Here is a 13,328-nt window from a genome sequence, read left to right as displayed (position 1 = left end):
TCAAAATTGACATAGAATTTATTTAGTACATAATATGATATTGGAAAAAAGTTGGTTGGTTCATATTTTGTATAATTGACGTGCGATACGGAAAAAAAAGAAAAAAAAAAGAAAAAAAAAGAAAAAAAAAGAGAGAAATAAAAAGATAGAGACATTTACGTAGATTAAATTACGTATATAGGCTGTATTCGAAAGTAATATATCATTGTAACACTTTTTAGCTTGTTTGTCAAAAGAGAGTACTCTCATATTTTAAATTATCGTCTTTGTTTTTTTTTCTTATTTTTTTTTTCTTTTTTTCTTCTTTCTTTTCTTTTCCCTTTTAGTCACTATCGATATAAGGATGTATCTGAATTTTTCTCTCCTACATATATTATTAATGAATTTGATTTAGCTCTATCGATTATTCCTTTTTAAACAGTGTTTTATCGTATTTATAATATGCATGTATGTATATGGAAATTCGATGCTGATGTGAAAACAGAACAAATCTTGTTGTATATATAATATGAATGTTGCTTTATATACGTATATAAATATTACATACGTATGAATACGTACATATTTATATGAGTATATATATTTACATATATATGTATATATATATATGTATATATATATATACATATTTGCGAAAGATATCATGCGAGAGGAGAATCATTTGTAATGTACATTATAAATATTACTATACGAATAGGTTACAAGATAGTATTTTCTGTTGTCAATTCTTCAACTAAGACTGTGATTTTTAAATATACTAATAATAGATATAAAGTATATGATATACGCATTTTGGGATTATTATTATTATTATTATTATTATTATTATCATTACTATTATTACTATCATTATTATTATTATTATTATTATTATTATTATTATTATTATTATTATTAATATTATTATTCTAGCATTTATTTGATTATGCAAGAATCGTGTGTGAATCTTGGATAACTGGTTCGTCATAAAATGTTTTTCGTTCTCCTTTATAAAAACTTGAAGGACTAACCGACAGATTCCGGAAGAAAATGTTCTTATTACGAAAAAAATGATTTTTCTTTTATTTCGCGAAAAGAAAGTAGAGGAAAGTATGAGCCTTTGAGCAACGGTGAGTATACAATATATGTGTATGTGTGTGTGTATGTGTAGTTCATGCATGAATAGTGTTGGATACAGACAGAGATTCCGACTTGTCTATACCTAAACGTTACGTTATAGGAAGTTAACATTGAAAGTGCTATACTGTATAATAATAATAAAAAGAAAAAAGGAAAAAAAAAAAAGAAAAGAAAAAGACTCGTTTCCCGCGCGTGTGACGTAAGAAAGGTGAAATGGGGAAAGTTTCTACTGGTAAAGGCCGTACGTACGTATTCTAATACGTAAATAGATTATTTATCTGCTCAGAGTAATCGGTAAGATCGAAATAAAAAAATCTTACCGAATCCTCTCATACCACCTCCTATTTTCTTATATCGTAAAAATCTAAAATCTAAAAAACGAACGAGATTTGATAAACGCGCACAACGGATACACGAACAAATTTCGCGATAAAAGATGACGATGATGATGCTAGAGAAAACGATAGAAAGAATTTTTATACGATTTATAATAATTAGGTCGATATTATATTATGGCACATGAAAAAAAAAATAGTTTCATCCGGTATATTGGTCGATCGCTATTACGTTTATCAAGAAACATGATTTACTCGTTTTCAAACTTTCGATCGTTTTCTCTTGCAACAGCAACCATCGGGTATGATCAAATGACGTTTTTCATATCATTGAAATGCAAAAATGATGAAAAAAGGGGAGAAGGTCTTTTTCTAATGTTCTTTTTCTTGTATGAAAAAGAAAAAAGAAAGAGAAAGGGAATATATCATTTCTCTCGTTGCCTTTGACGTGCCATCGCAGCTTTTAACGAGATTGAAAATTGTTATTATTAAATCTAATCGAAAACTGGCAAGTTTTCAGAGATTCCTTTTTTTTTTAACTTTTTTAAGATGAATATCCTTAAGAATTGACTTTGTTGTTGTTGTTTTAATTGCGATTTGGCACGAAGAAATGAGGCTTAGTTTTCCGATAAACGGAAGGAAGATTCTTCCCCAATATGATTTGAATTAGTCGTTTTTCATTCGTAAGAATCATCGAGACCGCGAAATCGTTCCGAAAATAATTAATTTTGTTTTTCTCCTTTGTCGAGGGTTTTTATCTTTCCGTTGGAAGAAAAGTTCAATGTGTCTTCGTAATCGTTGACGTTTCCATTCAATTTCTTCGTATCGTTAGATTCGATCTTTCCGTTGGCCAACGTCGTCGTCGTCGTCGTAACACTTACTTTCTTTTTATCACTATTTCCGTAGGCCATTTTGTAAAAGTCAAAAAAAAGGAAGTAGAAGAATACTATATTTGGAAGAGTAAAAACGACGGTCCACCTTGGATAACCGCAATCGTATATGAGCAATTGAAAATTGTGCAAAAACGCCAAGCAGAATTGTCCCTGTGAATTGTTATTTTATTATCATTTATCAATTATTTTCGTTTAATATCATAATATATTTGATTATTGTCACTTACCATTTGCAACGTCGTTATGTATTTTTTCCACCATAAATATTTTTGATATTGCGGCAATAATACGGCTAGTAAATAATACGTGTACATCACGATGTGAACGAAGCTATTGATGAGACCTTGGAATATGGATTTAATTATTATTATTTATTCTTATTTTTAATTTCAATTTTATTATTATATATAATTTAAATTACACATTATTACGTACATTAACATTACGTACATTAACATTACGTATAATTATAAGTTACACATATATTTTTGTTCTCTTATTATTTTTATGTAACATTAAATAAGTAATATTTGATACCTACCTATGAAGGTACCGTGACCTCCTGGATAATATTTGACTGCACCCCAAGTGATCATTGGCATCACGGTATGATGATAAACATGGAGGAACGTTATCTGCTTTTCTTTCTTTCGTAAAACAAAAAAGACCGTGTCGAGAAGCTCCGTCATTTTAGCGAGAAAATATATGTGAACGCCTCTGGCGATCTGTATAAAAATAATTCACAATCAAATTATTAGATTTTATATATATAATAATAATAATAAACCATCATTTACAAATGTAAATCGTTAAGATAATTTAAACGATAACAACGTACTCTTAACGCTTCCGGTTTATTCGAAAAATCAACAGGCTCGCATTTGAAGCTGTAATTTCTTAACCAGGCAGCGTCCAATGCTTCCGTAAATAACCAAATGCTAAAGAGAACTTGCATAAAATTATAAATGACTAGAATATTTTTCATTTGGAAGGGTTTCCGATGTTCCATGTATTTGGGGCCCCAGGACCGTATGAAGTAATGGTAACCAATTAGAATACTGAGTCCTGATACAGGCGAAGACATGAGGAACCAATCACGCGTTCGTGGATCTACGATTTTACGTATAATTTAATTGAAACATTTGTATCCATATTAGGATGAGCCAAAAGTTCGTACATTTTTTTTGTATTTATTAATATTTCCAAAGTAAACTTTAAACATAAAATAAATGCACGAATTTGTGGTTTTTCCTGCCACCCCCCTTTTCTACTATTTTTTCAAGCACTTGCCCGCTAAATCGTGAAAAAGGAAGCGCCACATTCGGATGAACGAGTTGTCGTAAATGTTGGCCATTTTGTCGATCGGTGGTGCTGCCTCGGTGATATTCATTTGGATGATTAACTGGAAATTAATAAAATAATAATAATAATAATAATAATAATAATAATATTAATAATAATGTTATCGTTTTAAAAAGATGCACGACGCATTTGATTTTCGTCGAAATGAATTATTTGTCGTCGATTAGAGCAACAGGTGGTGGTGGTTTTATCAAGAAATGTCGTTAAAGTACTTTTGCCGATCCTGACCTAGCGGTTTGCATTTACCATAGGTAAGATGACGATGATGATAATTGGTTTGACCGTATAACCTACTCGTTTCTAATCGCATCGAATTTGAGAAGTCTAAGAGAAAGAGAGAGAAACGTTTTTTTTTTTCTTTTTTTCACGAAAGTTTAAAAACGAAGAAATAACCGTTTTCCGGGAAAGAAACTTCTCCGTTTGCAATCAGACGTGACGACGATGTCGCGATGTGCATTGCTGCATTGGCTGCATTGGCTGCATTGCTGCACCATTTCAAACGCACGGCTTTTCCTGTTTGTATCATATACAGGGTGACTCAGATAACTCTAGTCACGATTTTTCAAGTACTCGCGATAATCTGACCAAAAAATTCTTTAAACAAAAGTTCATCTGTTTTTGATTGATTATACATTGCAATAAAAAAAAGTTCGAAAACGTTTTCTTTTTTAATGTTTTTTAAGGCTACCTTTATTGAAGAGGATCCAGCAACAAACCTCGACGATTGAATTTTATCGTTAGACTGAATCAAAAGTTCGTCACGGGGGAACATGAATTTATCGAGGAGGATGGGTTAAAAACGTAAATGAAATCGGATGATGATTTGTAGTCAAAGAATCCGATAATGTGTGCCAATAATAATTCGATTATCGTATCGGTGTGTTATCTCTTCTTCTTTCAACACGGTTACTATTTTCTATGTTAGTTGTTACTCTAGGGCAAGAATATACCGGTTTGCAAGTAAGTCATGCAAATACACGTTCAAAAAAAATGCATCAATGCACGAGTTCACTGACACCACCATCCGCTTACAACCGATTACACTTTTCTTTTTTATATTTGATTTATTTTCTTTTGTTTGATTTGTTTGATTGATTTTATTTTACTCTTGTTAAAAAGAAATAACTTTATTCCTTTGATATATTCCTCTTATTTGCAATTCAAATTGAACTGAATTTTTCTTATTATTATTATTATTATTATTGTTATTATTTCCGTTTAGCTTCTTTTACATATGAATTATTTAAACACGTTTAATGTTGTAATAAGATTCTTATTGGCAACGGACTGACGTATATTTACGATGTATGTGACTTTACAAATTTCAAATAAAAATTGCATCATCGAAGGTTTATTAACCTCTTTCCTTCTACGATTTAATTTATGATTGTGCGTATCATAATTAACAAGTTCACGTAGTAAAACGTTCAATCATTTTACGATTTGACTAATGTTAAGTGTTCAAAAGTGTTCAAAGTTGTGATATTTAATTGCATTGCTTACATATGATATGTTAAATTTATAGAAGTAAATCTTAAACCGCGTGTTCAGAACGTGTATTTGTTGTTTAGGTTTCGTTCGATCAATTTATTATCGCGGAACAACGAAGTTCATTCGTCAAATGATCAATTAAACCTTGAAATAACTATCCTGGACAGTTTAAACACGAAAGAAGCAAGAATGAGATACTTCAATTAGGTTGAGACAAGTATAGTTAGGTATGAAATTGAAATTAGATTCTAAATTGAAATTAGAACAGCATAACTAATAGAACGTTGGTTTTTAAAGTATAGAAAGAAATAAAAATGGATAACTATAAGCATTATTGTTATATATACTTTTATACTTTTATATATTTATACTTTTCTTTTAATTTATATATGACATCGTTATTTCTTCAAAATCATTAGTTTTAGGTAATAATACAATTCTTTTTATATGCTTTCACAAAAACTATTCATTATTTTGGTTAAAACCTAATATATAATAAATCAATACACACTTATATACGTGTGTAGTTATACATTACGTTGTAGTTATACAACACATTAAATAGACTTTTCTCGAAGAACACATACCTAAACTAATTATTAAGGAAACATACGAAAGACTAGTCACTATTATGGGGAAAATGAATGGGGGAACGAGTCCATCCCGTTCTGAGTTGGTCATGCGATGACACAATAATATCATCGATTTCCCATTTTCTACGCTTTCTTTCTTCTTCCTATCTTTCACAAATTTCAAACTCATTACATGACATTATGTTTTCATAAACACAAATGATTCTGTCAATAATCCTCCTAACCAATCTGATATTTTTCAGATAATCTTATAAAATGTGCACGTTATATTCTTTTTTTTATTTTCTTCTTCTTTCACCGTTCAATGACTTTCAATTCGCAATAGTTACGCAGGTACCAACGAGCCAATACTATCTCTCACCTTTCTCTCTTTCTCTATCTCGTTTTCTTTTAAATGTCTGAGAATAAGGATTACAGTGTTATTATGAGACTGAGTTCGGTATACGAGTAACGTAACATGCTACCTTACTGAATTTCCGCGTGCCTAACGACTCGTTCGTTCGCAAATCGTTTCCGCTAAAATATATATTCCATAGATCTATTCGAGATAACTGGTTCACCCCATTTATCAGAAAGCAAGGATTTTTATTTCTAATATTAATATTTAATATAATACTAAACTATTTCTATATATATATATACACTTGTAAACAATTTTTCGATTAAAATTAATACGAAATATTAAAAATAAAGGAAAAATTCTCTCATTTTCCTAAATAACAAACCCAACAACAAGTGTAAGAAAATAGATGAATAAAAATCATATATATTATATAACATAGACACGTATGATTATATATATTGTATATATATATGTGCACGAAATGAAACAAATGCAAAATAAATAAAATACTAAATGGATTATTTATTATCTTACCGTGAAAAATGTCTTGACAATGAATCCACACGAATCAAGTAGCACGAGTCAATGTATAACTCAACGGACACGTTGATCAACGACAAAATAAAATCCCCCAAACGCTTATATTTGGGGGAAACGGAGAATGACTTGGAAATTAAATCAATAATCTTCTTTCCTTTTTTTTTCTTTTTTTCTTGCTCAACTTCAATAATATTTTCCTTTTATCTTCCTTCTCGTTTCGTTAATGTTTTATTACGTTAAAAAAAAACCCGTTCTCAACGATCGTTATCATTAAAACAATTAATTAAAGTAGATAAGATTTTTCTGCTGGGGGAAAAACAAATTGAAAATTTTAATAAGAAATAACTTGGAAAACTATGATCGACTGGAACACGAACCGTGGTGTGTTTTCTTTATAACTGTCTGATCATTTCAAAAGTTTACTCAAAGAACTCGCGCACGCGACCTGTTATACTGTATCGAGTTACTTTGAAGAAGTGGTGGTAAGATCACCTGCGATTAGATTTAACTAACATATACCGCTCCTCCTCCTCCTCCTCCTCCCAGCCCCTCTACTCCCCTTCTTTTCTTGATGTATATACTTTCGTATAGCTTACGCATTATACTAACGGTTGGTATATTACAATGTAACGTTGAAAGTTGTTGCTTGAAAATGAGTAGGGGGATCATTCGTCGTAACTTTCGTCTGATTTGATTTAATTTGATTTGATTTGATTTCGTTTCATTTGTTTTCTTTTTTTTTTTTTTTTCGTTTTGTATATTAATATTTTCAAAGTAAATTTTACAAAAATACAATTCGAAATCCTCGTAATATGCAATTTTTCAATGTAAAGTTTCAATGCAATTGAACGTACGTATTGATTTGATATTATCGTTTATTCGTGCTGTAAAATTTCGATTTGGTATTTCGATATGATTTCCGTACATCTCACTAATCGTAATTGTAAAATAGAATCAAAGTTATTTTCTATGACGTATATGCAAAAATACACACACACATCACATATGGCGTATTTAAATGGAAATTAAAATCGGTTTCTATATTGTGACTTTTGTACTTTATTTTTCTTTTTTTTTTCTTAGTTTTTTCGTAAACACGAACTTTTGTCTTTAAATTTTATTTCATATATATATATATATATATGTTTATTTTTATTTTTAAATTTATTATGCCAAAACAATTTGAAATCCAATCGAGATGTTTATTTCGAGAATAAGCTTAAAAGTTCATTTTACAAATTGTTTTTTCTTCTGTTTTTTTTTTTAATTTTAATACCGAACATTACTTTTAGTTTTCAAATGATGCGCGAACGGAAAGTTCAGCGTCGTGGAGAGTATTAGCCTATTTACATCATGATTCTAGTTAAATGATACTAGTTGTTTTAAAACAACAATCACTTTGCGCGTGGATATTTTTTAGCCGATGATTGGTCCGCATTACATTATGCACCATGATATTTGATCGGTAATATATATGGAATATTCCATTTAAGTATGCAAATTGATTAATATATACATTCCTGTATAAATAAAGAAATAAAAAAAAAACATTTACATCGTCATAAATATCGATCACGCATTTAACTCATACATTTACACACACGTTTCTTTATTGTCCCATCTCTCTCTCTCTCTCCCACACACGCGCACAACCTTTTCCTAACACTGTTAAATACTTGTTCACACATTTAACCAACACAATGAATTATTATCCGAATTTTTCGTACTATTATTTCAATTGTCAATTGATTTTTATTTCATTGAAATATTTAAACACAATATACACACTTATTATAAACACCATAGATGCCAATATGCGTTGTAATCTTTTATGATAATAAAAATAACGAACGAAAGGTAGACATTGTTAATGATAAACACTACAGAGACTGTTTCCAACGTTTATGCGTTGTAATTCTTTTTCTATTTTCTTTTTTTTTTTTTTTTTATTTTAAACAATAGCACTGTTTGGTAATTAAATATTCTTTCGATATCATTGTGCATCGCAAATTGCAAAATCACGATAACTTTTGAGTTAAACAACGTAATACGATGAGACGAATAAAAAAAATAGGCAACGAAGGTACGAACTTGTTGCATTTATTAGAAGTGCGATGCTAAAAAGAGAAATTGAGATGTTGCACGAGGTAAATCATCGAATTCGTTCGCTTGGTTGAATTCAAACATTAGTGTATAGAAATCACTTTAATAAATATTCAATTTGAATGATACTCGTTCTTTTCTTTTTCTTTTTTTTCTTCATCTTTAAATGGTAGAAAATAATAGACGTATCGTATTTAGTTCGGCTTCGAAAAATTTATAAAGCTATTGTATAAACATTATAGAAGAATAAATAATGTACTCTAATGAATAAAGATATATTAATATAATTTATATTAAATAGTCAATATGAATATAGTCTGAAGGAATGTCGACGCGTGTTTATGCGACACGCAAAACGTTTATATGTAAAGTCGTCGAATTTAAATATGACAAGTCAGAAAACGAAATCAATGTTTTAAAGCAAACAATTACTATGATAATTCGATTCGAAGGAACTATGAAAAAAAAGAAAGAAAAAAGAAATAATTACGCGCGATTTCAAACAACTTACGGTACTATTAATTCGATAAGAATGATACAAGTATAATCGTATTGATAACAAAGAAGATGAATTTAACGTTTCGTATTTTAACAAGAACGCGTGCGCGTGTGTGTTCACGTATTTTATTTATTATATACATTTTATTCATTATATAGAAATTGACGTTTGTCAATTTTTAAATCCTATTGTAAGACTCGTAATATTTCTTATATGATCTTTGTTTTATTTGAAATTAATTATTATTGATTGATTTTATTTAAAATTATTATATTATTATATGGTGAAACAAAACAATGTATAAAATAATAAAATAATAAAATTAATTTATATCTTTCTCGACATGTTTAAAGGATGATAATGAATTGTGACTTCATAATTGCGTAAAATACTTAAGCGAATACTATATTGATTCGTAATAAACCGTGTTGCGTATGGACGGACCATTACGGATGGTACCAAGAGGATGCCGGTTGCGGAATTTTATTCTTAGGACGGTAAACGGTAATTGCAGACAAAACGCAATGAAAAATGGCTGATCATCGAAACGTTTTGAAATTTCTGTCAAGGCGAACAAACCCAACCTCTACGAGGTTCTTCTATTTATTTTTTCTTACTTTTGCGTCTTTTTTTTTGTTTTCCTTTCCCTTCCTTTCCTTTCATTTCATTTTTTTACTTCTTTTTTCTTCTTTTTTCTTCTTTTTTTTGTTTCATTTAATGAAACATATCGCAAGAATTAGAATTTAGAAATAAAAGTTTAAATAGGTCGGACACTTTTAATGCAAGAAAAGAAGACTTTCACGAATGGTATTGTACAAACTCATATGCATGTATATGTAATAATAATAATTATTATTATTATTTAAACGAATGTTGCAACTCGTTACACCTTATTGCTTACTTTTCGTTGCAGTTGTAACATTTTGATCGTTTTTTTTTCAACTTTATTCGAGAGCATGACAAATATTTGAAAACTTCCGTTAGTTGTTTTTTTCAAGACTATCTTATGACAGTATAATCAACGGAAAAATATTATCATTATTACAACGAGTACGAAATTATTTCAAATCTTTTGATAGGAAATAATTAGAAAATATAAGAGAGAGAGAGAAGGAAAAAGTAGAAAAAGTTTGATCGTTTCGTATAATTTCAAACAATTATCTCATTTTGGATGAATTATTATTAATTAGAAATGTGTCAGGATAAAATTTGATTGAATTATTATCAATTAAGAATGTAATTAATAATAATTATGTCGAATCGTGTTATCATTAAAAGCAAAAAATGTGGGGAAAATTAGTAATATGAATGTATAGTCAATTGAGAAGAAAAAATCATATGCTTTGAGAATCATTAGGTCGAGTTATAAGTATAACTTCCGACGCAGCTACGTAGAATCTATTATTCGAATTTTCCCGCTATGAGTTACCAATACAATGAGTTTTTCATTTCATTAGTTATACGAGGTTTCCGTTAGTCTTTCGTCAGCAACTTTGTATGATACACGTTAAAATAAAGTGCTTCTTTATTCTCCGAAATGGAGAGTCAAAAAGTACATATTCGTCACGTGATGCTTTGGGAATTTAAAAAAGGCAATAATGCTAAGGCAACAGCCGAAAAAATATGCAAAGTGTATGGTAAAGGATTGATAACTGATCGGGCAGTTAGCAATTGGTTCGTCAAATTCCTTTAAGAATATGACTTTAGAAGATATGACTTTAAAAGACAAACCGAGGTCTGGACGTCCTACCGACAACTTCAACGACAACCTTTTAAAGGCACTATTGGAGCAAAATCCACGTCAATCGACAAGATATATAGCAGAAAGGTTAAATACATCGCAATCAACCGTTATCTGCTACCAGGAGAAATTAGGGAATCGTCAATCGGAAAAATGTCATCCTTTTGCTAAATTCTTTAGCTCCGAATTTTTTCAATTCCGAAGACCAAATCACGCAGGCTGTCCAAAACTTTTTACAAGGAAGGAATTTATAAACTGCCAAGAAGATGGGAGAAGGTTATAGATAACGATGGCGAATACGGAATAAATTAATGTAACTTTTGTATTTAACGAGAGGAAAATAAATATTTGATAAAGAAACGAAAGATACTTATGACTCGACCTAATAGAAAAAGAAAACCACAAAATCCGAAGAAAACCCATTGCCCACCCTTAGCTGGGGATTTATATTATTTTATTTGTCCGTATTATATTTATATCATTTTTCAACATTTAATCTGTTTATATAACAATGGATAATAATTCGCGTCGATGTTTGAATAAACAAATAATTAGATGATAAAATATTAAATATACTTCGCAGTAGTCGTTTTTCTGGGTATGAACGATATTCCTTGGCTGAATGGAAATAATAAAATCGTACGAGAAAAGAAAAAATAGAGAAATAATAATGTCGTAAAGTCAAGGTTCGAGTATGTGAAAAATCGCTTGTTAGTAAAGAATTTGTAGTCGAAGGACGTGACGAATTATACTTGACTCTTCTATTTCTTCTGTATTGCGACAAAAATAAATGTTTTCTTTTACTAATAAATTTGGATTGTTGCGAGACCTATCGTGACGCACAGACCAACCACCGACAGTGCAGCGTCGGTTTACATTATGCATAATCAAATTATTACAAGATTTTACAATGGAATAATAAATAATCAACGAGATAATAGATTGCGTTATTGCATTTAATTAAATATGGAATACGATTGTACACGGTATAATAAACAAAAAGTAAATTTATATTAACTAATCATCTCGGCGCGTATTGTTTTCCATTTTAATTCAATGAACATTTTACGATAAACAAATGAGAAAAATATCGAATTACTTGCGTCGTCGTTGTTCATTTCCCCCTACCCCCTTCGCGCCACTTTTACCCCTTCCCAAGTTTTTTCAGAATTATTGCGTTATTATTTTTCTCTCTCGGGGATATGCGTGTCATTGATATTTTAAAAATATCACAGATCAAATGTGTGCATCGTTTGTACACAGTTACGTACGAGAATAATTCATTTCTCTTACAAAACGTAATCAATCTCTATATATCGGCTAATTGTTATTCACTTTATAACTTTTTCCGTTTGACCCCACATGTAATTCACTAGAATGACAAGACTTTTTCATATATGTATATATATATATATAATAAAAACACTGGAGTCACGTTAAGATATTTTGATGATATTTTATCGTGATAAGTATTAAACTATTTTAATCGTCTATATCAAATTTATATATTTATAATATAAATTATAATATTATATATAATAATCTTTATTTCTCGTTATTTCCTTTTTTTTTGTTTTTTCTTCTTTTTCTCTATTTTTATGTAACGATGGGTTAATCCCGTCTATGCACAAATAAACAAATATCGAATAATTGAAAAATTAGAGATTTTTTTAAATTGCCCGAAAAACAACAACGAAAAAAGAAAATAAAAATGAAGAAAAGGAGTAGAACGATATGGAAAATATATGCACAACTATTATACATTCGTACGATGATTGTTAAATTATTATTATATTTAAATTATTTCAATATATATTTATTTTATATTATTATATAACGTGTTAATTTTATATATATATATATATATGACGATGAGAAAAAAAATGTGTAAATTATATTAAATACATAAAGAAACACATGAAAGAATGAAAGGTTGACATAGATGGAAAAAAGTTAATGGAAAAATAAATGATGTTGTTTCCACGAATTACACGTGCACGTTATAATGTTTGACAAACCTGTGTTAAAATAACTTACGTTGGTGAAATAATAAATTAATACGACAAGTTGTTTGAGTAAATACGTATTTAAACGATAAGATTAGAAAAAAAAGAAAAAAATTAGAAAAACACAAACATGGGTGTGATCGGTACCATTTAAACAAAAAAAAAAAAAAGATAAACAAAATAAGTACTTGGTGTTATTCCATGTATTGTATTATTTAATTAGATTTCTTTTTTTTCTATTTTTATTTGTTTTCTTCTTCTTTCTCTTTGTTTATTTATTTATAAACGTAAATTTGTACGATT

The 13,328-nt window shown here is 29.3% G+C and overlaps 1 protein-coding gene across 9 annotated transcripts in view; it reads right to left on the bottom strand.

Moving 5' to 3' along the window:
- Nucleotides 1–1,475: 1,475 nt before the first annotated feature.
- The window catches only part of LOC122518740 (elongation of very long chain fatty acids protein AAEL008004-like), a 43,681-nt gene continuing 31,828 nt past the window's right edge, over nucleotides 1,476–13,328 (bottom strand). For 7 of the 9 annotated variants that reach the window (XM_043637803.1, XM_043637807.1, XM_043637800.1 and 4 more), the window contains 5 exons: nucleotides 3,638–3,749; nucleotides 3,186–3,457; nucleotides 2,889–3,072; nucleotides 2,575–2,690; nucleotides 1,476–2,497 (listed from right to left, as the gene is read on the bottom strand). In XM_043637803.1, the coding sequence (XP_043493738.1) occupies nucleotides 2,177–2,497; nucleotides 2,575–2,690; nucleotides 2,889–3,072; nucleotides 3,186–3,457; nucleotides 3,638–3,737 (993 nt within the window). In that variant the 5' untranslated portion in view covers nucleotides 3,738–3,749 and the 3' untranslated portion in view covers nucleotides 1,476–2,176. Of the gene's footprint in view, nucleotides 2,498–2,574; nucleotides 2,691–2,888; nucleotides 3,073–3,185; nucleotides 3,458–3,637; nucleotides 3,750–3,955; nucleotides 4,307–6,670; nucleotides 6,810–13,328 lie in introns of those variants that run through there. The other 2 variants (XM_043637805.1, XM_043637798.1) reach the window with 2 other exon arrangements.

Source organism: Polistes fuscatus, unplaced genomic scaffold (assembly GCF_010416935.1).
Source record: "Polistes fuscatus isolate 324 unplaced genomic scaffold, CU_Pfus_HIC Scaffold26, whole genome shotgun sequence".
Lineage (NCBI taxonomy): Eukaryota > Metazoa > Arthropoda > Insecta > Hymenoptera > Vespidae > Polistes > Polistes fuscatus.
This window is presented reverse-complemented; position numbering and strand designations above follow the sequence as displayed.